At 44.5% G+C, this 27,928-nt stretch overlaps 1 protein-coding gene across 1 annotated transcript; it reads right to left on the bottom strand.

Annotated features, from left to right (window-relative positions):
- Window positions 1-865: 865 nt before the first annotated feature.
- Window positions 866-27,928, bottom strand: dync1h1 (dynein, cytoplasmic 1, heavy chain 1). The gene is made up of 77 exons (XM_044375425.1): window positions 27,547-27,928; window positions 26,440-26,527; window positions 26,149-26,322; window positions 25,744-25,999; window positions 25,449-25,635; window positions 25,048-25,319; window positions 24,682-24,909; window positions 23,917-24,570; window positions 23,360-23,782; window positions 23,080-23,259; window positions 22,783-22,932; window positions 22,497-22,643; window positions 22,243-22,383; window positions 21,907-22,083; window positions 21,544-21,654; window positions 21,294-21,413; window positions 20,943-21,182; window positions 20,590-20,745; window positions 20,274-20,387; window positions 20,047-20,157; window positions 19,749-19,958; window positions 19,474-19,620; window positions 19,198-19,364; window positions 18,872-19,045; window positions 18,398-18,752; window positions 18,093-18,287; window positions 17,717-17,999; window positions 17,509-17,609; window positions 17,212-17,371; window positions 16,767-17,007; window positions 16,281-16,677; window positions 15,907-16,145; window positions 15,648-15,804; window positions 15,336-15,560; window positions 14,973-15,203; window positions 14,727-14,867; window positions 14,359-14,592; window positions 14,022-14,228; window positions 13,772-13,893; window positions 13,515-13,680; window positions 13,202-13,365; window positions 12,920-13,049; window positions 12,655-12,788; window positions 12,434-12,548; window positions 12,186-12,347; window positions 11,806-12,020; window positions 11,500-11,704; window positions 11,230-11,403; window positions 10,954-11,073; window positions 10,704-10,824; window positions 10,239-10,434; window positions 9,309-9,426; window positions 9,000-9,215; window positions 8,700-8,912; window positions 8,458-8,585; window positions 8,163-8,316; window positions 7,889-8,035; window positions 7,514-7,664; window positions 7,137-7,390; window positions 6,871-7,005; window positions 6,683-6,777; window positions 6,412-6,586; window positions 6,163-6,238; window positions 5,883-6,043; window positions 5,679-5,790; window positions 5,491-5,551; window positions 5,283-5,406; window positions 4,997-5,110; window positions 4,733-4,903; window positions 4,389-4,606; window positions 4,180-4,283; window positions 2,928-3,136; window positions 2,510-2,663; window positions 2,214-2,356; window positions 1,900-2,068; window positions 1,429-1,553; window positions 866-1,331 (listed from the first exon to the last, which is right to left on the bottom strand). The coding sequence occupies exons 1-77, from the start codon at window positions 27,794-27,796 to the stop codon at window positions 1,203-1,205; spliced, it is 13,923 nt and encodes a 4,640-aa protein (XP_044231360.1). The 5' UTR covers window positions 27,797-27,928; the 3' UTR covers window positions 866-1,202.

The raw sequence follows: 27,928 nt of genomic DNA, 5'->3' as shown, positions 1-27,928 counted from the left end.
GTCACTTCTTTCATTAATCACTTAATTGAGAAAAGAATAACTGTTTGATTTATCAATAATGAAAAGGAGTAGTCAGGTGCAGACAGTGACAATGTATTCCAAGTATTTTCATGCTTGGATTCAGTCTTCATCTATTTAGTAACAGACAAGTATATATATTCTAGAAAAGCATTAAGCTACTGTACTATTCTTCACCTAAACCTCTGTTCATCTATTTGTGACAGTCTTTCCCTTAATGTATTCCGCTAATTTAGTTACATTTAATATATTCTAACTGTTCTGTTGTTGAAGTACTTTTATTTAAAAAAATATATTTTTCCCATTCCAACCAGCAAGTGGCAGTAAAACACTGAGTGAAAACAGATACTCATTTTAAGTTTTTGCCCATTAAAATATACTCTGGATATGCATGACCACACCCATCTCATTAACATATATGCACTAGAATAATTGGATTTTTATTCATTATTATCCAACTCATTAGTGGTAAGAGAAAAAATAAGGCATTTTTGATTTTTTCCTTAGACTTATTGGAGGTTAATGGAATTTGGGAGACTTGTCTGGTAACCATTCACTATGTTTCAGTCAGTCAGTTTCAGGGCTCCATGAATGAGGCCTTTGGAGGCATCTTTGTATATAAGTTTGTATAACAAGTCATGTAACGCTCATGGCAACTGTGAAGGCAGAGATTGTGGGCAATACTAGACCTCATGTACAAGGCTATGTGGACATATTGAGCTCTCAGATTCTATTTGCAGGTCCTGTATTTCCTCTGCTGTTAATTAAACAGCCATCAAACACCACACACTTAAAACACACTTAAATAAAACATTAACCAGAAGACAAAAAACACTGAGGTCATTAATGCAGTTCATTCCAACAGGCTTTATTCAATCTAAAAACATACAGGTTACTTTATAAAACAGGTTTTCCCTTCAACTTCCTTATTCCACATTCTTCTTCCACTCCTTATTCACCAACTAACAACATTCCCACGAACCTTCCAAGACACTTTCCAAAAACACTAAGACTACGTACTCCAGATTACTGCTCCACAAATGTTACCGACTACATTTTATATTGGAATGAAACAGGCTACAAACTACTCTTTTTAAAATGGTGGTTAATAGGCAACGAATGTAAGTGATTATAGTGTGGTTTAATTATCAAGATGTCAGGTCTTTAGGAATGACTTGTTTCTTCTACTCTGTGCAGAGGACAGCAACCCCACGCTCATAGAAGCTATGTGGATCTTCCTTGGTGGCGATGTCAAAGTCGACGGTGAAGATGAGATCAGACCTGGTGAAGTTCAGGTACACGGGCAGAGTCACCTGCAGCAAAAAGAAAACAAAATGTGATGACCACAGCAAAGGCAAAAATCCACTGACAATATAGATTATTAGATAGAAAGATGTATAATGTACATACCACGTGTCTCTTCTCAGCATTGCTCTGCTTGATCCAGCGGAGCTGAGTGAGAGGCAGCTCCGTGGAGATGGCGGTGGACAGAGACAGCTTGTTGTTGGCACAGGTTGCTCCCTGCAGTTTGAGTCCTGGAATATTGAACAAAACCAACATTAAAGCTTAATACAAAAATCTGAAGAAAAACAGAACAATCTGTAAAAAAAACAACAAAAAAACACTTGCACACAAAGTCATGATAAGCAACTGGATTCACATTTTGAAGACTGAATATCTGCTTCACACAAGACTAGAGGACTGCAGTGTATTACAGGCAAACAGATTTGAGGGGCATAACTCTACTCGTGACACTGTATGTCTAAAAGGATGATATGCCAATGTGCATACAGCTCTATGGTCACATTGCCTTAATGCAACCTTGTTATACAATTTGCAATCTGCATTCCCTGATTACAACACATGTCCTGGCTGTCTGACCTTTGATGCCGAAGCTGCAGGCGTCCAGTGAGGCACCCTGGGCGGTGGTGACATTGACCTCCAGACACAGCTCTTCCAGAGACCAGCTGTTCGCCTGAGCCACATACTGGCGGGTGGCGGTGATGTAAGCCTCTGGCACAAACAGGCTGCCCAGGCACACATGGATGTTCTGGAGAAGGGAGGGCAGAAGGGGGAAAGGCACCAATGAAATTGTATGACAGTATGTGTGTGTGTGTGTGTGTGTGAGACAGATTACATTTTTTTAAGTGTTTAGGATCTTTGATTCTGTACACTAACAGTTGACCAAATAATACCTTCAGTTCCTTTGCACCCCCACTGGCGGCTCCCTGGGAGATCTGCTGCAGCTGTTTGATTCGCTCACTGAAATCTGTCACCCACTGGATCACAGTCATGGAGACTGGAACCGTGTACCGACACCAGCTGCGAGGGAGGATGCCTGGAGAGAAAGAACGACCAGTGTGTACCATTGTTATTTAATGACATCTTGCTGGATAAGACCGGTCACAAATGTGCAGTAATTTTCTCACATTACTCATATGACTTCAAACGATAAGTAAGCTAAACCCATAAAAATACATATAGATTTTACCTTTAACAAGGTCGCTGATAAGTGTGCGCAGGTAGTTGGTCTGCTTCTTCTTGCCCTCGCACACTTGCACCACGTCGGACAGATCCTGACGGACCTCCTGCAGCATCTTGCCGCCCATCTTCACCTCACGCTCAAAGAAACGGAACAGCGGGTCCTGGTGTTTACGTGTTTGGAGGAAGAAGAAATTAAATGAAAAGCAGAAACTTGGCAGATGTATCGACAACAAAGAAAAGCAAGTGCTTATTCATCTACTGAAACTCATACCTGTGTTTTTGTTTTCATTTTAACTCATTAAATCATGAGTCTAGCTCTAAAATTTTAAAAGCTGATCAACTTAAAATTGATTCCCAAGGATGGTGGATTTTAGGACTCCTGCAGTCTGCTTGCCAACCACCTTTCCTCTTATTCTTGCCATTACCTTGATGTTCTCCACTGTGCGTTTGAGTGGATTGACAGTTTGGGGCATGAGCTGCAGCCAGTTGCAGGAAGTGGTGTGGAGGGTCCTCATCCAGGCCGGCTGGGCATCAGATGTGGACGAAGCGCGCTCCTTCTTCTCTGTCTCGTAGGCAAGGTCATCCTCATCCTCCAACATCTGCATTTTCAGCATCTTACCAATCATGTCAGTACCTGAGCAGCCCGGCGGAGGGAGCAAGTGACCAAGGAAGGAGGTGGGGAAGAGGTGGAAGACAGGACCGTGGTGGGAGGCAGGAAGGGGAGAAGAAATTAATCGTGGAACAAAAAACAAACAGCTTACCTCAAGGATGTGTTAATAAAGGGGTTGTTTTTTTATCAAAACCAAGGAGTCAGACAGACAAAGTAGAACAAAAAGACACACAAGGCTTCAGGCAATAATTCCATCAAATTTAACATTCAACATAGATCCCAAGTGAATAAATTAACTGCATTCTTGACTGACTGGATCTGTAAAAGAAATTAACATAAAAAAAATATAGGGTGGCAGGTTTGAGAGAGAAACTAAAGGATGGAGGGTGAGGATGAAGGAGAGGGAGAATGTGGTGGGTGGGATTGTTTGGAGGAGGTGTGGAGATCACTCTAACTGAGCAGGGAGGGAGGATATGATGGGGGAGCAAAGGGAATGGAGAGGTGTGGCTGTTTGGAGTCCTAATCTGAGGGTGGGGTGGGGATAGTATCTTAGCAAAGCGACATGATGGCTGTGAAATACAGCTGCTGGAGGGTGAGGAGACACACACCCTTCCTTTGGGCAGAGCACCTTTAAATATGACGGCTATGACTACAGCTAGACTACAAAAACTACATAGCTAAACTGTATGACTGTGATATACAAGACTGTAACTAGGGGCCACTTGTGAAACCATAGAAAACTAATTGATGAAGTGAACCAATAAGAAGATTAGCAGAGGGAACATCCATAACATACTTCTTTGCCACCACACACACACAGTATTCTGCCCAAAGCAGACGCAAAAATATAAGATCTTGGACCACTTGTTGCAATTAGACACCCTGTCAAAGAGTTAAGACACTAGAATGGAAAAAGAGAAAAATGGTTAATAATCTTCCCCATGAACACCAGTTGAGCAGGGAAAAAAACAAAACATGAAAACTAAACAGACGGATGAGGAAGAGGAATCCAGTTAATGACAGAACACCAGAGTACGAATGATGAAGATGACAGGCATATGGCGTACCCTGAGTGGTGAGCAAGACCTTCTCAGCATTGCTAGGCAACCCGAGCCAAGATGGAGTCTGAGTGTCAGGAAGCATCTCTACCCAGTGCATGAACTCCTCGCGCCTGTGATAAATCAAAATTGTGAGAAATGTTATCATCAAAAAAACATTCTTTCAGCATCCATTAACTTAGGAGTGGTGTCATTTTAAAAGTTGTAAGACTATTGACCGAATGCCGTCGGGCATCTTGATGTCCTTGTGTCCGTCGACTTTGAGAGCCAGTTTGAACTCGCTGTCGAAGCTGCCCTTGGTGAAAATGCGGTCCAGGAAGGTGATGAGCAGACGCTGGTCAAACTCATTGTCAATACGACCACCGTAGATGGACTGGGCCATCAGGGTTTTCAGAGCTGCCCAGGGGATCTTGTCTGGTGCGATGTTCTGACGACCCTGTGTGTATAGGAAAAGTGTAAAAAAGATTATCATACTTTTAACACACTGTAAAAACTCAAATACTTCAGTATCCAGTATTTATCTGATGAAGCTAGTATCAGTGAAGTAGTAATAATCTCCAACCTTAGCAGTGTCGTCCAGCCAGGTGTCAACAGTGTCACAGGCAGAGCGGAGGTCAGACTCTCCAAACTCATACTTCTTGGACCAGCCCAGTGGTGCATAACGCAGACGCTCCTGGATGACGGCATGGAACCAAGCCAGCAGGAAATAGAGACGGGCACGCTCATTGGGAGCCTGTGGAGACATGGAAAAAAAAAGGTATTCATCTAGAAAATGTGGAGGCAGTGTGCTTTTGAAATGTAAGTTGGTGAACCCGGCTTAAGTCACCTTGCACATGCGAGCCACAGGGATGCTGCTGAAGGTCCGGAGCATGTTGGCCTTGACACCAGGAGGAGGCTCAAACACAAAGATACGACCGGCACGAAGCAGATTCACTGGCACCTGGCAGGAAAAGACAACGCTGTGACTATGAGGTATGAAAGAGATCAGGAGCTTTTGAACTAGAGATGAGAGTGAATTCACAACTGTGGTGTCAGTTGAGGTTCACTTATGTCTTTGAATTCCATGTCAAGCTTATGAAATACTAGAAATTTTATTGAGTGATGGTGTATACCTTGGGGTTGATCTCCATTGTCAGGAAAAGCCTGAAGCTGGCATGAGGCTGCATGGAGTGGAGTTTCTTCTCCAGCTGCATCAGCCACCCGGGAGCCAGGTGGACATTCTCCAACATCACCCACCTGCAGGACAAAAACAGTCAGGCCTACCAGTACAGAAAGCAAAGTGCACATGCAAAGAAAAAGCACAAAAAGTTAAGTACCCACCTGCCAGACTTGACAGCAGTGTTGATGTCTCTGTCAGCCTTATTGAAGCCCTCAGCTGAACCTGTGGTGGTGTGGTGGAAGAACACAAACATGAACAGTATCCTCACTAAGCTTTTGACTCAGGAAACAATAATCAGGATCAGGTTTGTGTAGGTCTGAAGTTAAGAGTATATGAGCTGATTCCTTACCAATAGAGATGGACGTGATTTGTTTGTTCTCCTCAGCAGCCAGATCTCTGACCAGGCCGCTGGCATCATAACCCGGTACGGAACACATCAACACTGGAGTGCTGGGCTTCACCTACAGACACAACAGAGTGATGTCAGCAACAATTCAACAACACTGACAATGACTGCTGGAGACAAAATATTTGAAGCAATGTTTGTCAGTACCTCATTATCCACAATATTGCCCAGGTCGAAAGGCTGCTCGATGATGTTCATGAAGGTCTCTCCCAGGACCTTTGAGACAAAAATGTGCGACATGGCAAGCAGACGGTCGGGGCGGAAGGTCTGAATCAGCAACAGCTGGTGCACTGCTTGGCCAATGGGAGCTGAGGAGGAAATGGCAAAAGGTAGAGCAGAGTGGGTTATGTATACATAGAATATTTAAAATCACCATCTGCTTGGCCTCTATGCATAATTTGAAAATCTGACAAGTCCATATACTCACTGGACTGTTTCTCCTCTGACCACAGATAAGGAACAGCCAGCTCTGGGGTGTTGCTCTCAATCCACATGAAGAATTGCTGAGGTAACAAACAAAACAAAACGATAGTGATCACCAATACAGTTCATAATCAAAGACAGTGTTTTTTGTTTTTTTAGATACAAGTGTGTTCACATTCAATTAAACACTTGTGTTCTGTTTAATTGTAATGATATAAGCGATACCAGACCAACAGTATCTGTCAATGCTCACCTCGTCAGCCTCAACTTTGGCCACCAAGTCTTTGAATGCAGGCAGGCGGCTGAGGCGTACCATGGCCTCGCTCTGGTCAGTGGTCAGACCCTTCACCTTGGGCACAGACATGCCCGTCAGAACAATCTCCTTACCACGCAGGAAGTGCTGGAACTCTGAGTCGTACGAAGGCTCACTGGAGAGAGATGGGTTGAAATGGTTAAGATTTATGATGGCTGATTTTATGTAATACAACTGTTGGTACTATATTGGTTTAATACTGGTGACTCACCTGGTCATGCCCTTTAGGCTGATCTTAGCCAGCAGCATGCAGAAAGTAATGTGGTCCTGGTGCAGCATACCTCTGGCTACTCTGTTGAACGCCACCTACATCAAAAGAAAACAGACATTTACATTTGTCCACAACCTTCATACCACCAAAAGAAAAAGTATCTTGTTTTGAAAAGGTGTGGTTCATACCTGGAAGAGGTCCTTGGTGATGACAGCAAGTCTCTGTGTGTGATCGCTGATGTTCTTGAGGTTGGAGTTCTCATACAGCACAGTGTGGTAAGTGTCCAGGAAAAAGTGAAGAGAATACTGGTACAGGAAGTGCATCTGGAACCAGATACAAACATTTGTTTTATTTAATGGTTGTTTGGCTTGTAGTGAGTAAGAGAGAAGAGGAAAAGCATAGCCATAAAACAAATAGAGGATTGGTTGAAGGAGCAAGTGAGAGGTGTTCGGACCTGGTTAAGAGCCTCCATGGTGAAGTAGATGCTGCTGCAGGCAGAAGACAGAGACAGGTATTGCTGTGACACTGCCTCCACCTCAGCCATGATGATATCCGTCTCCTCCACCTTCCTGGTCACCTCGGCTGCCTCCTTCTTCAAGTTCTCCAGAGTGGTGATGATGGTGTCATCATCAAGGATACGGCCCTTAACCTCATTGAGGGCCTGCAGCAGAGATTTTTCCAGCTGACGCAGACGCAGCTGGAACTCACCTAAAAAGACAAGAGGCAGTTGTTTATCATTTACTGAACTCTTTCTGCATCCCTGTCAGTGTTCATTATCATCCCCCTTTGTGCCCTGTCATTCTGTTAATACATCTGCCACTTGTCTCTCACCCTGCAGTTTGAGAAGGTCAGAGCGTTTCTCATCCACATCGGGCCTCTCAGCCTTCAGGACCTCATTGAGGCACTGGCTCTGCAGGCTGCTACGTGTCACAGTGAAGTTGACGAATGTCACACGAGAACACAAGTCTGGTGGGAACTCAACCTGCATGAACAAGAGACACCATGTAACAAATTATCTCTCCGCACCACATTGTTCCATGAGGGAGATGCTCTATTACAGTCTAAGATGAAAGCAATACAACTTTTTCTTGATGATAGACCTTAATATCAATGATGCATCAGTGAAATTCAAATCAATAAACTTTTTTTCTGAGGCAAGATTAGCTATAGACATAAAATATGATATATATGATATAGTCTCCTCACCGTTGGGTCTCGTGTGGAGAGGAAGATGACGAAAGAAGGTGACAGATCGATGTCCTGGTCTCCCAGGGTGATGAGGACACGTCCTCCAGTCCTGCGGACCTCTCTGTTCAGCACCGGGTTTAGGATGGGGTCATAGCTTTCTACGTCCTTAAAAGGAAAAAAAAAAAAAAGAGACCATAAATATTCAAATAATTTATGAAAACAAGTGTCCTGGAGAGTAAGCAAGTAGCGAGCACACAATAGCATATTGTCAGTGTAAAGAAGCTGTTCATACCTGGACCAGGAGCGGGTTTCCGAAACGCAAGGCACTCTCAAGGTTCTTCCTGAAGGCATCATCCAGGAAGCTGGTCCTGGTGATTTTGCGGTCTTTGTATTCATTCATTATGAACTCTGTGGCTTGGCCTGATGGATCGATGATCAGTGGGTACCTAGAAAGGGTAGTGGTTTAGGTCAACTCAAGGCCAATTAATGCCAAGTAATGCTGAGTGGTTTCAGTGACAAAACCTAAAAACACGACTTTTATGATACTCTTGTCAGTGTATCCTGACCAGTGGGCAACACATACTGACCTGTTGAACCTCTTGAGCATGATGGCGTTCTCAGTGCAGAGGTCATCAGCTGGGAGGGAGTTGGCCTGCCAGCGGAGCCTCTCATCTGCGTTGGACAGGTACTCAGTTCTGGCGATGTCGGTACGGAACTGAGGGAGAAATTCAGGCCAATGGAAGTTAGGTATAATTCATGTCTTCACAAGATTCAAAGAACCAATCCATGACTGGTGCACCCAGTCCCTTTGGATCAGAGCTTGAAGTACCTGAATATTGGCTTGCTGCAGGTGATGAGACCAGGTCGTGAACAGGTTCTGTCTCATCTGCTGTTCAAAGTAGCCGGCATAGGTAATGAAAGCTGCAGAGAGCAGACAGTCTCCAGCGATGGTAGACATCTGGTTCTTAAAGGTCTCACTGGTCTTCTCCCAGCGGTCTCTTTCAGCTGACAGACTCTTCAGCAGGGCTGTGCTGCGATTCACCTACAAGGAAAAAACAAAAGAGTTTTGACTAAATGATTCAAGTCAGACACTTCAGTTTAGACTGGAACTAAAGGAATGATGACATACCTTAGCCTCGACTGCAGCCAGGTCGGCCTTGATGGCCTGGGCCTCTGAAATGAGGACAGCATACTCCTCCTTATAGCGGGCGATGCTAGCCTCCAAGTCTCTGATCATCTGCTCCACCTCTTCGGCCTTTGTCTTGTTGTCTGTGGCATCGTCCTCAAGCTTCTGCAGTTCATTGCGCAGAGGCTCCACACGCTTCAGCATGTCAGCGTAGTTAAGCTAGAGGAGTGGTGGAACATAGTATACATTAAAGGAATGCTCTCTTTTTCCAATACTGGCTGTTTTTATATTGTTTGACCTATTGTTCCTTACCTGAGCAATAGCCCATTTCACCATAGGTCCACAAGCCAGTGAGGCCCTGTTGACTTGGTCATAATTGTAGCTTGGGTTGGAGAGGTAGTTCTTCTTCATCTTCTCACGAATGGAATCACTATATAAATGGAAAAATAGTCCATGAAATTAGAATATAGCACAATTTATACAGTCAAATACTTAAATGTAAAGTGTGGGAACATGATCATGAATCACAGGTTATTAAATATGAATAAATGGAGTATTGCTCAGGATCATTTAAATTGCAGTTGGGGTAAGGAGGGGGTGCAGTTTCTACCATTGACACTGTGTAAAATGCAAAATCATGTGTGAGCAAAATCATGACAATGACCTCTAACTAGGATAGGTCCCAGTACATCAACCACAAGTTACCATCAGTTCATTTTCTGATTCATCAAGCGCTTTGTTTCAGAAACCTGGAAATCAGATTCCAATCACAGGTGTCACTTGATTAATATAGTGATTGAATATTATAAATTTGTGCTTCCATCAGAGAAAGACTAGACGGACGTTTGGACACCGGTACCTCATTTCCTCAGAGGAAAAGTTGACTATGCTGCTGATGAAATTGTCCCTGATAATAACTTGTCTGATTTTTTTCCAGTCATTGGTCTCCTCGCCCAGCATGAGGCAGATAGACTCCAGGGCCAGTTTGACTGCAGCTGGGGGATTGGTCATAGCCCGCACTTCTACTAGGTGCTGCCGCTTAATAGAACTCACAGCTAGTTAGATGAGAGGAGGAATGTGTTTGAAAGAAAGAAATAAGCGAGAGGAGGGTAGAGAGCAGAATAAGAGAAGGAGTTTGAGATGAAAAAGACAAAGAGAAAGAGAGAGAGAGAGAGAGAGAGAGGGGGAGAGAGAGGGAGCTCTTTAGTGAACATTTGCAGAATACATTCTCTCTTATTTCACCTGATCTCTTCAGCAGAGAAGTTAACAATGGTGGGGATGAAGTTCTCTCTCATGATGATGGATCGGATCTGCTTCCAGTCCGTTGTGCTCTCTCCCAGGAGCAAGCAGATGGACTCAAGGGCCAGCTTCACGGCCGCAGGTGGATTGGCCATGGAACGCACCTCCACCAGGTGCTGCTTCTTAATGGACTTAACAGCTATCAACATCAGGTGAACAAGGATGTACATTATGACAAGGCAAGGGGCAATGATGAAGGGAGGGTGTAAGAAGAGATCAAGATATAAACAGGGAGCCGTTGGACCAGAAGCAACCATGAGATAACATTGTAATGAAAAAATATTAGAGAACAATAACTCTAAACAACAGTCTAGATAAAATACAGAAGCACACAATGTAGTAATGAATTTAACACGCTGTTAAGACAGCTGTGAGTAAAAAATAAATAAATAAAATAAAAAACATTACCATTCTGAGCCTCAATGACAGCAGGCTCCACCTGGTCCAGGTCCTCTTTGACACTCAGCTGCTTGTCCTTGATCACCTCCTGCTGCTTGTACACAGCCTCCTGGATCTCCTGGCTCATCACCTGAAATCACAACAGTAACAGTATTAGACTTCAGTTTCTATACAGAGCTAAAAAGGGATCACATCTATAAAAACATGTTAGAATGCTTGATAACATCAGGCTAAGTTTGTCTTGTAGGAGAAGACAAACCTTTTTCTTCTCAGCCTCCTGCTGGTCTTTGACCATCTTCTTCAGCTTGTCGTTGGCAGCTGCGTTCTTTGCCTCCAATTCCTGGCTCTTGATTCTCAGGTCACGACGAAGCTCCTCCACCTTCATGAGGAAGCATAATTATTATCAAGGGAGTCAGGCAAGAGCAAGCAGCAGTTGGAAAGCACTGACAAAAATTAAATTGACAAAGAGGTGGAATAAAATGACTCTAAATGTATGCAGACACATAAAATGCTGTAAAATACAAACTTATTGTACCTGATCTACAGTCTCCTTAATCTTGCGGAGACCAACGTTGAGGTGCATCTGCTGCTCCTCCAACTCGCTGCGTTTCTCATTGAACAAGTTGGCATACTGGTTGATGAAGTCCAGGTAGTGGCGAGGAGTGATGGCCATGGTGTGACCACCTCGCTTTGCCAGACGGTTGTTTGCCTGCATCGAGTTAAAAACAAGTATGCATTATCAAAATGTTGTATATTTTTTGTTAAATAAAACAAGTCAACTGCAAACCTGTAAACATATCCTTACCTGGTGAAGTGTCTGGTGTACAAACACACAGCCGTTGACGATAGCCTCACGGTGAGATGGTGGCTGGGGAAGTTTGTCGTAGACGATGGGCATGTAGTCTGGCACCTTGTAGTTCGGCTTCTCCAAATCCATCTTGCTGGTGAACTCCTTACCCACCTGATAAAGAGCCTCTGTGGACCAGTCTCCAAACCAGTTCAGCACACACCTGACACGGGGGAGAGTTTTCAGTTAACACTGAAGTATTCCCTGTAGTTCTCTGATGTCATGAACTCATTTATGCTCAGGGTTTATTATGCATCTTCCTACCTGTTGAAGAGGGCAGGAGATGTGGCAGCCCTGTCCTTCAGGCCCTCTGATGAGGGGTTCATGGTGAAAACCACATGGAGGTTTCTGATAACCTGGCTGGTGAACCACTTGTACAGCTCCTCGTGTGTGTCTAGCATCAGGCCCTCTTTCTGGGCTCCCTCCTTACACTGAGTCATCAAGGTGGCATACTCATCTCCCTCAAACAGGCCAGGAACCTACAGAGAGCAGGGTAACATTATCATACAGGGAACCAGAAAATTATGTGCACACAACTTAAAAAGAAATCTTATCTCAAAAACTAAAGAGGTAGTGTTGTCATCTAAGGACCACAAAAGGTATAACAACTGGTGGTGTCCAATAAAATGATGGCAGCAAGTTACCTCTCCGTTGGCCAGCAGTGTGTTCATTCTCTCAAGGAATCCAGAATCCAGCACGTTGGACTCATCCATGATGAAGGCGATCTTCTCATTCTTGCAACCTGAGCGACGCAGCACTGTACGCAGGTCCTCGTCAAAGTCCTCTCCAGTGTATTTCCTGTGTACCTAAACACGTACACAAAAATCTATAAATACAGACAGAAAATTGTAGCAATATGGTTCCCAGTCACCTTGATATTAAGTGTACCAACCTTGATCTGGTAGACACTAAGTCCGTTCATCCAGGCAACAAAGCGAGACAGAGTAGTCTTCCCGGCTCCACTCACACCAATCAACAGGAGATGGCCTTGAGGCTGACGGAAGATTCTAGAGGAGGATTTCGAGATTTACTCACAAAATAAATATACAGGTCAGAAATTCAGAATTCAGAAGTTTCAAGTCAACAATCAGAAATTCAGAGGCCGTTACTCACCGGTCGATTCTGAGGACGTGGTCCAGCACCTCGTTGAAGAGTACCAGAGGAACGTCCAGCTCCTCCTCATAGAAGACCTTCAGACGGGCCTTAACATAGTCCCTCAATTCCTCCTGTTCCACTGGGATATAGTCCTTCATCCACAAACAAGATAGTCAGTAAAAACGGAAACCAAACTGCTGAAGACTTGAGGTTAACTCACTATATTTTGGTCAGGTTACCAAATCAGGAATAACAAAGCATGGTCAACCTGTTACGAGTTTACCTTGGAGAGCCAGTTGCTGTAGAGGATAGGCCTGTTGAGAGCCTTCTCCTTGTCGATGTTAGGGAAGTGTTTGAGAGCAACCATGTCAATGTTTTCATCTGTCCATCTTCTTTCTTCATCACCAACCAGCCTGGAAAAAAGAGAGCAAGACCGGCCACATTTAATCACTTTTAGGCAGTTAAGTGGCACTTTATCTGATTTTTTAAGTAGACAAGAAAATATACTTACACATCTAATACTAAACACTATCAATATAATCTACTTGATAAAACTTGCACTCACCTATCCTGGAAGAGTCGGAGAGCCTCATGGGCCCAGATGCGGATAAGCCCCTCCACAGGGAGACTTTCAAGCGGTCGCAGGGCCTCAAAGATACCCCTCACCCAGCGAGTCATCTCTCTGGGAGAGTAGATGTAGTGAGGTTGGGTGTCCTGGGTGAACCGCTCCTGAATGGGGGAGAAAGGGGACAATATTGTGAATGAAAGGAAATTCAATAAGCCTATCAATTAAATGTACTTATCTCTAGTTTATACACTAGTTTCTGTAACATCATTATGCAAACTTGATGTTTTCATCATTTTGCCATCTCCTTTACCTGAGACATGGTGTAGAACTCAACCATGGCAGCAGTAAGAGGTTCAGCATAAGTACGCAGAGAGGGGATGAGGCGCAGCATGGCGCGGTTGAAGGTTCCATAAATCTGGGTGAGGGAAGCTGGGCCTGGATAGTCCACATACACCACAGGAACGTGACGCAGGAACCTAGAAACAGCACACAAACAACACAGCCACTGTTAGGGTTGGTCATTTGTAATGTCTTATGTTATTGTCATTTCAAGAATGTGAACTGTACCTGTGTGTGAGAGGCTTTCTGCCAGGATCAGTGGGAGGATTACAGGCTCCCACAAACTGGATCCTCTCCAGTTTTACCCAAGTCTGGTCAGAGGTGCGGTAGAAGCCTCCATGTTCCACCATCTGCAAAGAAAACACAACAGGAGAGCCTTTATCATAAAAGGAGGGAAATCAAACTGGTTGCTGAGATAAATTTTCATTTGTGCACTCGATGTCCCATCCTTGTGACTGTTATAAACAGTGTACTATACCTGTCTGATGAAAGAGATGACTCTCTGTGTGCCGTACTTGTCCATATCTGGTAGATTGATCTCATCACAGAACAACACCAACCACTTGCCAAGCTGGACAGGGGCAAGGACCACGCCGTTGGGGGTACGGCGGTACTCACAGTAGTGGTCAAAGGTCTTCAGCAGCAGCTCTGGGGTGGTGGCGCTGGAGAAGTTCAGACCAACAACCTAATAGGGGTTTCATAATATTCAAAAGTTTAGAATTTTAAAAGGTGCGTAAGACTGTTACATCAAATTCCAATACTCCACTGAATCAAGTATTTATAATCAAAGTTAATTATTTCATATAGTCTCTCACCTCCATGTCAGGCAGGGCCCTGAGGGCGCTGAACAGGGTCATGGTCTTTCCAGATCCAGGAGGTCCACACAGCACCAGCGGTTTGTGCTCTGCCAGCCATGTGTAAAGCAAAGCCTCGTGACGAACAGTGTCCAGGGTGGGAACCACGACATCGGGAGATGCCACCTTGTGGGTCTCTACCTCAATCTGAGGCACCTTGCCCTGCCAAGACTGCCACTCGCCTGAGATGCAAACCTGAACGTAGAGGAAATTTTGAAAATTTGGGTTACAAGATTGCAAAATAATCGCTTTGCTTTCAGTGACTTGCAGATACAGAGAATCAAACATTTTCTACAAGGAGGTTGAGGTTGTTCAAGGCTCATCTGTACCTCGTAGTCAATGATGGGGACATTGGGGGCAGAGGGGAGGGGCACAGTGGTGATGCGACGGATGTATTCTCCAAGCTCAGCCCTCATCTTCAGCCGTCCGTCACCAGAGAAGGACCAGAGCACGGCGTAGATCAGATATTTCTGTAGGGAGACGAGTTTCATCAATAGTAAGAAAATGTACATATTTATATTGCAAAAAACTCCAAAGGTGATATGATGACGGAAGTGCAGAAAACAGAATATTACCTGCATGTATTTCTCTAGCTGATCGATGGGCATGGGGAAGTCAGGGTGGTTGTTGTTGTAAAGTGCCACATTGCGGCAGGCCTGGTGCATCATTGAGAACAGAGAACCCAAGCAGCGAAGGCGGGTGAAGTCCATGATGTGCTCCATTTTGGAGGCGTGCTCTAAGGCCTTGATGACCAGGCCTGTGGAGGTGAAGTACGGCTGCAGGACAGCTGCAACATCACGCTGGATCTAGTGGAAAACATACATTGGACCATCAGTAAAGAAGAAATGTCACATTTTGACAAACTTAAATGTGTTGTGCTTGTTGTGTTTTGTTTTGTTTTTTCCCCCCATTGAGTATATTGTCTCCCCTGTAATTACCTGCAGCATTGGTGACGCAGTCTCCTCCTCATCTTCTGTGCCCTTCCTCTTGCGCTGAGCCTCGTCCTCTCCCTCGTCCAGTGGGATGCTGCGAATGCGAGCCAGGAAGTTGTTGAAGATCATATCAGTGCTGAGGACATCCTCACTGAACCAGACCATACCGCAGCGAGACACAGTGGCCAGTGTGGCGTACTTCAGATCCTGTACTTCAAACATTACACGCACCTGGAGGGGAGAGAGAATAACTCAGGGTAAATACCAAAATGAGGCAAAAAAATTTAGTTTGTGTGTTTGAAATGCTGTTGCTCTTACATTTGGTGGCAAGCTGAGACGCTCTCCGTTGGGCAGAGTGAGCAGCTTGTTGTCATCCAGGACAGAGTTGAGATTTTCAACCCACTCAGGGTCGACATCACCATCAAAGATGATCCATTGACGCTTCTGCAGTTCACCTCGCACATTATCGATGATCCTGGAATCAGAAAAGGAAAATAATTTTTACATCAGTTATTAAAGATAAAAGACACACTGAGTACATTAATAACCTTTATGATGAATAATCATAATAACTCACTTCCTGAGGATGTGTGTGAACAAGCCATCAGTCCATTCACGGGTGTTGGGGTCCAGGGTTCCGTACAGGTGGTCCTTGCTGATGGCCTTAGGGTCAATGATGTGTGCCACACCCTCAACACCCTCCAGCCTCTCCAGAGCCTTGAGCAGCACCCTCCATGCCATGGTCTTCCCACTACCTGAAGGTCCCACCATCATCAGACCGTGGTTGATCTGTGTGATCTGGTACAGCTGGAGCACCTGGAAGAAGTGAATGAAAAATATTCAGAAAATGAGTCACTACTCAGGATGCCTGCTGGGGCTTCTGTGCCTCCAGAGGAAGAGAGAGAGCTGTATCTCAATAATTACTTGTGTAAACTACACTTTGCTTCATACCTTCTCCACCCACATGCTGCCCACATCGTCACCGTCTCCGTATGTGAGGTACATCTCCCTGCAGACTTTCTTCAGCTCCTCCCTCAGAGCAGTCATCTCTCCACGCATGTACTGCACTCCAGGGAAGACATCTGACAGCAGGCTGAACAGCAGAGGGATATCTTCTGCCACCAGCTTAGGAACCATGGTCTCACACACACTCTGGATCAGAATCTCTTGTTCGGGAAGGTTCTCAGCAATTTCATTCTCATCAACGTCTTCTCCACGCTCTTTCTTCTCTCTTTTGATCCTCTGAATGCGCTCACGCTTGACATTACCAGCACTGACCAGCACACTCTTGAGAGCTCGGAGGCCGAAATCGTAGTGACTCTGAGATGACAGCTGCTCATCACACAATCTGAAATAGAGGCAAGGGATAAATTAAGAGGGAAACAAAAATCAACATCTTCTCAAAGCTATTTAAGATTCACTTAGACAAGTACATACTTGAAAAAGGGTACAATCTTCTTAGCGAGGGTCTCAGCCGTGCGGAAACCTTGTGAGTAAAGCATGACCTGGGCGATGAGCTGCCGGTCAGGCTTGGTCATAGCCAAGCTACGGAACAGCTTCTTCAGATTGTCAGGCAGGTTAGAACGGCCAGCATAGCCAGGGTTCATGGTGATGAAGATGGCCATGTCTGGGCTCACCTTCACCTGCTTGTTCAGGAGCTCTGTGAGGACGGGCACACCTGAGAGGGAGACAGATGACAGCTTAATTACATGGTAGTTCTCAGAGTTTTTTTCTTGGGTGTGAAGAAAATAAATTAGTTGCGTCGTCTTTGACCCTTATGTTTTGGCAATGGAGAGGAAAGGAGTTCAGACATACTAAGTTGAATCTGGACATTCTTGTAAGACTATTGGAAAACCTCAGTTCCCACACATATAATACTTACTCCTATCTCTGTTGGGGTTACTGTGCTCTCTCAATGCCACCTGAATGTACTGGACCTGCTGGGAGACAGCAGACAGCATTCTCTCCTCCAGACGGTTAAACTCATCAAAGCAGCCCCAAGCTCCCACCTGGCACAGACCCACGAAGATACGACCCATGGCCTAAAGACGAGGAGGTCAACGAAAAAGATTTGAATGTTAAATGACAGACAAAAACTAAATCCTGTAAAATAATCAAGTGCTTTACTAATTTAGATGTGCTTAGCCTGAGAAATTAGAATCTGAATGAAGTCATGTACCTGGAAGTCGAATGTCTCATCACAGTTGAAGACCAGGACAAAGCGGCCCAGCTGGTGACCCAGGGCTTTCACTGATTCAGTCTTCCCTGTGCCAGCAGGACCTAGATGAAAGACAAGTTCCGTGAAGTTCAGTGTTTTATATGTAAAACTTTAACTTTCTATCTAATTCTGCATTTCCTATCTGTAAAAGAAAAAAAAAATGACATACCAAATGGTGACCCTCCAAGGCGGGCCTCCAGAGCCTGAGTCATGGTCAGATAGCAACGGTCTGTCAGAGGGGTCTGGACAAGCTTGTCCTGGACACCCAAATACTCAAAACCATAGTTGAACTTGGCATTGGCCATCTGAATGGACAGCTGTTGTAGGACATCTGTCTGCTTGGGGTCAAAGTAGAAGCGCATCTGGCTGAGCCACTCGAAGGACTTGGGGTTGTCTATCTTGTTCTTGATCAAAGTCCTGGTCACGTCACGTTGGTGCACCAGCTCAGTGATCTAAGAGGGAGCAGAAGAAGTATTTCAAACAGAGTTTTCATCAGACAACATTCTTTTAAAAGCATACTTTTACAAAAAAAAATTCTGTCTTACCAGGTGCTCTAGTTTCCTCCTGCGAAGTGGAGGCTGTTCCATCAACACGGTGTCAGCCAGCACATTGAGGGTGGCCTCCACATTTGTTAGTACTCCCTGCATGGGTGTCATGTCCCCACCACCAGAGATGGTGGTCAAGGCAGACTCGATGTTCTCAGACCAGGCGATCTGGGCAGAAAGGACCACCAGCTGGGCCTGTGGAGAGAGGAAACAGAAGTGGAATCTTGTGAACATGTCACCATATTTACATGTGTGTATTTGGGTTGAACACTTTAATATATGTGGTAGATGTTCTCAATACCAACCTGATAACGATCAATCCAGTTGATGTACTGGCTCAGGTCAATAGCTGTGCCCTGGTTGAAGCCTGTGACCTCTGTTACGGACTCAGCTAGCAGCTTGGCCAGTGTCACCCTCATCTCCTTCTCCACAAGCGTCAGCCACTCGTTGATCTTGGGGTGCTGTGTGATGGAGACTGGTGTCTTGTAGAATATCTCCTCACCCTCACGGGAGGAGATTCCCAGCACCTCTGTGTTATCCTCGTTGAGCAAGATGCTGGAGACACCAGCAAACATCTTTTTGAAGTGCTTCTGCAGTTTGGCCACATTCTTGCTGTTGCCAATGATCTCAAGCAGGTCCTCGTCTCCCACAAAGTAGAACCTGGGAACAAAAAGAGTGTGATGATTATCTGAGGGTATTAGTCATAACCATCACTAAATTTTCTTTTCAATATGCACATTCCCTTCTTTGCTCTCTCTGCCTCAGTGTCATCTTCTTACCTGGGGAATGAGGATCTCTCCCTCTCCAAGTATTCTCCCAGAGCTTTCTGGATTTTTCCAAGAAGGTCAGCCAGCCTCTCCAGAGATCTCTGCACTCCTTGGATGTTCAGCACATCCATTACTAATGGAGACTTTGTCACCTTCTTCATCAACGCCAAGAACTCTGTGCTGATACTGTGGAATAAAGGAGAAACAGATTACATTAGGTTATAGGAGAAAATACTGTTACAGTAGTTATAATACTTAAAATGTTATGACAAGTGAAATTAACAGAAAAATTATATTTTGTTAAAATCAAGAGTAAAAATAAGGGTCCTTTGGGTTACCTCTGGAACCTCTGGGTTTCTACAGGCAGCAGATGTTTGATGTCAGCACTGCCTGTGAAGATGCCTTCCAGATAGACCCAGCGGCGCTGGACATCAATCCAAACGTCAAACAGAGCCATGATGCGATTCAGCTTGTCTTCCCAGCTCAGGGCATCTTCCTCAAACACCTGGGAGGAAAAGAAAGAGGAGCATGGTATTGTTGAAGTTCTGAGAAAATTAAATATTTGTAAAATTTTAAACTACTGTCTTAATGAAACAACATAAACCTCTATTTACCTTGTAGTAAGGAGACAACTTCATGGCAGACACACTGTTAATGTGTTCCTTGACCTTGTTGAAGAGGTCATCCCAGCCTCGAATCAGACGACACTTGTTCTGGTAGTTCACCAGGTCAAGCTCGTATGAGTTCCACACTTCACGGATCTGAGGACAGCAACCACAGAAATAATATTATTCAAAACTTCATAAACCAGACAGTAAAATTAAAAAATGTCAATGGACCCCCATTAGCATTACAACTATGCTGCATAATCTCTTCCCTCCCTTTTCACCTGTTTGAGGAACTCCTCCAAAGCCATCTCTCCCTGGGCTACCAGGAGAACATCCTTCACCACCATCTCATTCTTCTGCAGATCCACATCCCAGATCTGTCCCAGGGTCAGCTCTGATGGGACCCAGTTCACATGCAAACGCTTCATCAGCTGCTTCCAGTGGCGGTCCTTCAGAGCCTCTGATTTAAGCTCAATCACCAACATGTTAACCTGGTCAGAGAAAGGAATAGGTAGAGAATTTAGTAACCCATTTTTTTTTCTTGTGGGTCAAAACTTGCCAGAAAACCAACTGCCTGACCTTGAGGTATCCCTTAAGCAGCCTTTGGACATACTCGTAAGAAGCATACTGTCTCAGTCTTGCTTGGAAGTTCTTCAGCTGGTTCAGAAGAGCATCCAGACTCTGACGAAGCTACAAAAACAAAACAAAAGAACAAAAGAAGTCTTATATACGCTATAGAATTTCACAAATATAAAATGGAGATTCATCGATCCAACTCATCTGAATCATTACTATGCATTTGTTACCTTGCGTGGCTGTACAGACACCCATGGCTGCTCTTTCATCTGGTCAATTTGCTCCCAGACCTTTGACAGCTCAGACCATACCTCCTTCAGGTCATGCAGTTCCTCCAGTGCCACCTACAGACATAAATGAGTCACAAAAAATATCTCTGTTTAGTCATCACGATTATTCTGGAAAAGGACCTGAAATCAATGCATTATGGATAAAATATTATTTATATTCCAAATTTGTGTTAAGTTAAATACTTTCTACCTCTTATGGTGGTCTTTTATAGATGGCTTAAGAAAAAACTTTTGTGTAAATGTGCGTGGACATTACCTGCACCCTCTCTTCACTGCCACTGAGCAGGCCAGTGTCTGTGAGCTCCAGAGCTTCTTTGGCACGAGCACACTTCTCTCTTTCAACCTTCAGACGGCCAAAGTTGCCTTCATAGATAGTCAGAGACTGAAGAGCCTCCTCTGGACGCAGGTTCCCCTATTGAACAGATGATCAGACACACATTTAAAAAATGCCAAATAATTCAATTTAAAAAATGTCAGACATTTGATGAAATTATCTCATGTGAATGATAGTCACGGTAACAAATGTCTTAATCTGCTATACTACTTTAACAATTAGCTGTAACCAGTTAGGTATCCACAAAACTATAACACATTTCTAGCTGCTCTTACAGCAACTGGTTTGGTCTTCTCCCAGTCATTCAGCAAGTCAGTGGTGCGGTTTTCAACAGCTTTGTCCTCCTGGACGATCTTCATCTGCAGGTTGGCCACCTGCTGCTGGATAGCAGTGTCCTTGCGCTTCATTATGTCACTGAAGGCACCCCATTCTCCTTCAATGTTGTCAATGTAGAGCCAAGATGGAGGGAACTGGAATCTCTGCTTCTCCAGCAACCGCTGTCCGTTACGGAACAACTAGGTGGCAAAAGAAGGAGAATTCGATTTAAAACTCAACTTTTTTTTTAAAGCATGCAGTGACAGAAGAGCCTGTAGGAAAGCATACCATATGTTTTACAGGGTACTTACGTCCACATTTTTCTCAAACTGTTTGATCTTGCGCTTCAGGGTCTGGACGTATGTTATGAAGTTGACAGCATCTGAGGTGCTAGCAGTGTCCACAGAATGTTGCTCCAGGTCTTGACGGGACTAATGAGAGAACAAGAAAAAGTGAAGCGATAAGACAAACAATTTCACAGATTCATCACTTTATCAGTGTCTCACAGTGATGAATGTAACCCAGGTGGGTAAATGATGTTTCTCCATTATTATGTTTTACCTTGGATATCTGGGCATGGAAGTCTTGCATGTTCTGTCCAAGCATCTGGCCAAACTTGCTGAGCACTTCTTTGTGCCAGGAGTCATACTTCAAGTTCACCTTGGATTGGACCTGATGTCAAGGAAAAATAAAAACATTTAATAAAAAATGTGCAGGCAAACAACAGGATACTATAATGTGGGAGATGAATCATGGAAACTACCATTATGTTGTAACGTAATACATTTGCACAAATAAGGGGATTTATTATCAAAACGTTTAATAATATAGAAGTATAAGATTAATATTCTTTGCAAAGATTTTGTCTGTAAAATCATTTTTATGTGGTCGTAAAACTGAAAACAAAAGTCAGGTCATTATTACCTTGCCATAGTCAATGATCACAGGTCCAAATTCTTTCCTTGTCTCTGCATTGTCAAAGGTTCCACGTGCTTTGCGGATCTGGACCAGCAGGGCCTGCCACTTGGTGAGGTCTTCACCCAGACGGTTGTAGATATTCTCAGCTTGCATGTCCCACAAGCACTGGTATTGCAGCCACACCTGGACATGGGCAAGAAAGAAAAGTCAGTGAATTAAAGAGGAATAATCACAAATCAATATACATGCATATATAACAGTGAATGAAAAACAATGAATGGCATAAGTAAATCAAAGTTATGATAACACATTTTGTTTGTTGCTAAAACAGGTATCCCTTACCTTTACGTACTGCTCCACCTCATTGACGATGTCCTCGACTGCATTGTAGGCCTCCTCCAAGGCTGCAGGGCCATCTGGCATCCTGGTCAGGGCATTTCTGTAGAACTTCTCTTCCTCCGACAGTTCGTAGTGGACGCCCACCTTGTGAGGAAAGACATATTTGTTTAGATAAAAGCAACAGCACAAGTGAAATAAGATGGAACTTAAAAATGACCAAGACCAAGCACTACTCAAATAGTTTTTATGGTCCGTACCTGGTATCTCTGGCTCTGGATTCTAGGAAGAGAAAGGATGACCATCTTCCAGGCAAACATCTCCTGGTAGAGCTTGTAGCGACAGTCTTCAATTGGTGGGTTAAGGTAGATCACCTGGTTGGTAATCCTCAGCTCATGGACAACATTCTGGCAAAATAAAATAATATAGTTTGTTATAATAAATAGTCAGCTGTGTCCAGGAATCCAATGTTTTATAAGTAATGTAGAGGTAAAAGAACAATGACATGCCACAAGGCAATGCAGGGTCACTAGTCACAAAGCTCACCTTGATCTTGGGCTCGCCTCCAGGTTTATGGCTCACTTGTGGAGCCTCTGTGTCCATGTCCACATCAGCTTTGTCCTCTACCTGACCGCGGAGCACCTGGGTCCAGGCCTTGAGACCAGCCTGCAGACGCACTCCCAGGATGCGTTCAATCTATGACAACAAAACAAAATCAATGAAAACCATTCAGGTCAGCCACATGTGAAAATATACAAAGGTTGAAATGTGACTCAAAGTGGTCACAATCTAAGTGAGAAAGACAAATAACCCTTGTAATGTTTGCAAATTTGAGATGCTAACCTCAATGTCGAGCTTGTTGACCCAGATGGGCAGGTTGGAATAGGAGTGCAGATTGAGGTCATCCACGGCTTTCTGGACACGGTTGAGGATTTCAGAGAAGGTCTTGTTGTCGAACATGCAGGTATCCAGAGAGCGGACCTCGAGATCTATTTTTTCCTCAATCAGTAAGAGGTCATCCACCTGGAAGCAACACACAGCAGAGAAAAGGGCATTAAGTAAACAACAGCATTTCTTGAGTAATTCTAAACTGACATCATGGTGACAACTTCTCCACACTGACCTTCTCCTGGAAGTTGAAGACTGTCTCAGCCAGCCTCTGAACATAAGGATCCAGCTTATAGGACTCCCAGACCAGAGTGATTCCTTCAGTAATGAGAGCCTGAACCTCTTTCTTAAGCCCAGCCACCAGCAGGGAGATAGAGGATCTCTCCTCCACCTTCTCACAAGTGCGCTCATAGGTGCGCACGCTCTCAATCAAAGAGATGGCAAATGGGTACAGCTGGTTAGCTTGGTGAGCTTTGTTGACGATGGCCAAAGGAACACGGAAGCTCAGCCACTTGAGATTGCGGACCTCCTTGGATAAGGTGATGATCTCTGGGAGGAAGTTGACTTTAAGCTTGAGCATGTTTCCTGTGCGTCCACGGGCACGAGTGCTCTCAATGGTGAAGATGCGGCCAGACACACCAAGGTTACGCTGCTGCACCTGGTTTAAAAAAGGATGACATATTTTTAGAAATATAAAAAATAAATGACAAAAACATGCAATGTAACAGAGGTGAAAATTTTTCAAATGTTAGAGAAAAATGTCTGTATTTCAGTCAACAATCCGCTCCATACCTTGCGAGCCCAGTCATCAAATATCTCTTGAGTATTGAGTTTAGCCCTGAAGCTATCTCCATCCTGCTTCAGCTTCAGCCCCTCAACATGGTTCTCCCAGCCTTTTCCAAGGACATCCTCCACCCTCTTCATGTACGCAGTCAACTGACGGTCAATCTGCTTGGCCCAAATGATGGATCCAGACACAGGTGGCAGATCCCGGACATGGCTCATTTTACACGCCTGGCTTTGAGGATACTGCACTTTGAACTTGTCATGCAGCGACTCGATGTCATCTTTCACACGCTGGATGAGCTGTGTCTGGTACTCTCGGATGGCACCGCGGATGTGGGGGCGCACAAAGAGAGCGTTGAAGCGGGAGAAGATGCGGAACATCTCGTTGGCGTTCTTGGCGGTTCCAAGCTGATCACGCAGGCGGGCAGTGATACGGGTCTCCACGCGGTCAATGCGTTCATCATAGCGCTTCATGGCGGCTTCCCAGGCTTCCATTCCTTCCTTAGACACATCCAGGCCATCGACCTCTTTGACATTCTCGTATGCCAGGTTGACCTCCTCAATAGCATTGGCATCGGCCGCATCAAAGAGAACTCCAGCAACCTTCATATCTTGAGGCTCAACTGTCTCTCCGGGGGCGTGCTGTGGCACAGCAGAAACCTGGAGACAAAAAATTATCAGAAATATTTCTCAATCAAGTGTTGATAAAACAAATATTAATTTCTAATTTGTTAGGATCTACAGGAAAAGAACATTAAATGTATTCTTTACCTGAGGCCGCAGTACACGGACGATGACAGCCCTCAGCTGCTCATGTTGCCTTCTGAAACGTCTCATGTGATCCAGACGAGACTGGAGCTTCCTGTGGGCGGGGCTCAAACGCCACACCATCTTCAGGTTCTCCTCTCTCTTTCTCTTCACAATGTCCCTCAGAAGCACCTGCAGTTTCTCATACTCATCCTCCCAGGTCTGGAACACCTCGAAGCAAGCCACCATCACCTGCACACAGATGTTCAAGATGTAACAAATGATGTTGAGTTTAGGAAGACATATAATATTTGAGTATGTGAAGTTCCTCTGGGGAAAAATTATAATCGGTGGCTGGTAGTTTGTACCACGGAGTCAATCCACACCAACCTTCTCAAACTCCTCGTAGGCAACATGCATGAGCTTCCTGGTGCCCAACACCTTCAGGAGCTGGGAGCTCAAGTCCCTGGAGATGGCCTCAACTAGACGCAATGCTCTTTGGATGGGGTACTTGGTGTTCCTAATCTTTTTCAGGTGAGTGAATATGGCCATCAAGGCCTGGCGGATCTTATCAAGCTCCGAGGCAGAGAGCAGGTCATTGAGGGGGAAGTCCTTCATCAAAGGATTGTAGTCATTGACGGTTTCCACAGCCTGTTTCAGACCTATAATTAGAAAGGATATCCATTTGATCAATACTTTATTTAACTACTAACTTTATTATAACTATTACCAGTGCAGGAAGCATAAATGAAACAAGGCAAGTGTAATGGCTTCCAGTGGTTGCCACTCACCAGTGTCAGTGTCAAAACTGACAGTAGCATGGAAACGTTTGCCATGTTTGAGGATGTCCAGTGTGAGCAGAACCTCGGGGCTTTCTCTCTTCTCCTGGATCCTGTTGAGGGCCCTCTCCAGATTCAGCCAGAAACTGATCTCCTGCAAGGCTGTGCCTGATGCTGGGTCACGGTCAAGTTTGGTCACCTAGAGGTGGGTGACAGAGAAATAAATCCAGTGGTGAGTATGAGGGGAAAAAAAAAATCAGAATTTTTTTGTTTAAATCTGAGATAAAAATACAGGAATGCCTCTTACCTTCTGGATCTCCCTGATCCAACGATTGACTCCAGATTGCAGCTGGTTAAGGAAGGTTGGGTCCTCCACTTTATCCCCAAAGTCAGTGACCTTGGGCTTCTCCCCGCGCTCATATAACTGCTTGGCAATGTTTGTGATGATGGGGTGGATGAGTAGACTGATCTCAGGGATCTCAATGTTCTGCTGCAGGTGGAGAAGGCCCATCTCCAGCTCAGCAATCTTTTTCTCAACTGAGGGTGCCATCTTATCCCCATCTCTACAGAGGTTGTGAAAGAGATTGAATTTTTGTATTTAGTTGTAAACATTTACTACTAAATACTGAGCTCAGTTCAGATGATTCAGTTCATTTCAGGGAACGTTTAAAAAAAAAGAAAAGAGAAAAACATCTAAAAATATAAGGATTACCTGTCTGCCTTGCCAGACTCACGGATGTAAGACTTGAAGAAAGGTGCGACTGCGTTGCTGATGAAAGAGTGGAGCGTCTCATAGGGAGAATCCTCACTCAAGGTCAGAACTCGAACTTGGGTTGATATGGGCTTGTCTGCATCGATGACACCTGTCCTCTTGATGAAAGCCAAGCTACAGAAGGAAATGAAATGAGAGAAATGGGGGTTCATTTCTATGCAGTGAATCAAACAAAATCTTTTCAATAGCACAGTTGCTTTGGAGGAAAGTAGGTAGCAGTGCATGTTTTACCTGTTAGACTTGAGCCCATAGTGTATATCAATGCTGATGTTGTAGGTGATGCACTCTTTCTCCTCCTCTCCTTCATCTCCAACATCCTCTGTGTGAAGAAAAAAAAATAAAATCTTGTTATATAAAAAGTCTTATTTGAAGATAAACAGACAATTCATGATATAAATTGCCATAAATTATAAATGGGTGTTTACATCAGCCTGTATGAGGACGCTAGGCAGGGGATAACATTATCTGTGTATATTAATAAGCCATGTTGCCGTAGGATGACAGTGCAATCATCTGCTTCAAACACCCCCCTCCCCCTTGCAAGTGAGGTCATGGCTTGTAGGAAAAGACAGCCGTCTGCAGATACTGCGCACTCTGCATTGCAGCATCAGTCTTCTTAGTGCAAAAACACAAATAGACTGGGGCAATCCTTCCCTGGCTGGGAGTCCAAAACCTTACAGGCTCAGTCATGTGCAGTATCAGGGGATCAAGGTTCAGCTCTCATAAAACATTTGTAGAGGCAAGAGGCTCTGAAGCACTTAATTTATTCACCCAGAGGAAACTGAAGATAATGTGTTCATTGTGACAAATTAGTTCACATGATAAAACCCCAAGAAGGTGCACACAACATGACTTGCACTTCTGACACAGGATCTATTCTCTTTTGATTTTAGATGTTGGTGCTTGTGTCTTGCTTTTAAATGGGGACTTGTGTTGCATCTGCACTTTGTTTGTTTTTTTCTGTCTTTTTTGTAAAAGCATCATATGTTAAAAAATAATTTAACAGTTAACAGTGAGCGCTTTCATTAGTGTGCATTGTCATCAGACCAAGTTTTCCTTTCCCACCCAGTGTGGCGTAGTTTCCTTTCAAAATAACGATGTGATGGATGAAGATAGCAGGTTAATATTGTTATCTAGCCTTCTGCAAAATAGCTATAGCTCACATTTAACGTCAACTTGGTGAGAGTGGGTTTAAAGCTAGCTTAATTTATTCGTGATGAATAGCTACAGAAACGCTGCGTAAGTATGAATGTAACTAACTGTAAGCTAACGTTGAATAAATTGTGCTATCGTTAATCAGATTAAACCAGCTAGCTGACCATCCTTTGCTTATTTTACCTTTGAGTGCGCTTCTCTCAACCAGGATGGTGTGAACCTGGGGGTCGGCCAGAAATTTCCTCATCTGCTCCACGGTGCTCTTCTCCTCCAGGGCGGTTTCCAGTGAGGCCGGGGCCTCGCCGCCATCTTCCAGGAGCAGCGGGACAAGTTTCCGAATGTGTTTCTGCAGCACCGAGGCATCAGCGACCGTTTGGACCGCCGACACCTCCATGGTGCCGGAGTTTTCTTCTGTCCCCCCGCCGTCGGACATCCTACAAAGCGGTCAGCGACGACCGGTGGTGATTTAACAGTGAACAAAGAAACGAGGCTGGCGTTGTGTTGCTAGATGCAGTAACTGCCGAGCTGTCCAGTGGCTGACTGCCGCTGTCAAAACGCCGCAACC

This window comes from Thunnus albacares, chromosome 15 (assembly GCF_914725855.1).
Source record: "Thunnus albacares chromosome 15, fThuAlb1.1, whole genome shotgun sequence".
In the NCBI taxonomy this organism is placed as follows: domain Eukaryota; kingdom Metazoa; phylum Chordata; class Actinopteri; order Scombriformes; family Scombridae; genus Thunnus; species Thunnus albacares.
Note: the sequence above shows the minus strand (reverse complement) of the source record. Positions and strands in the feature narration are given on the sequence as shown.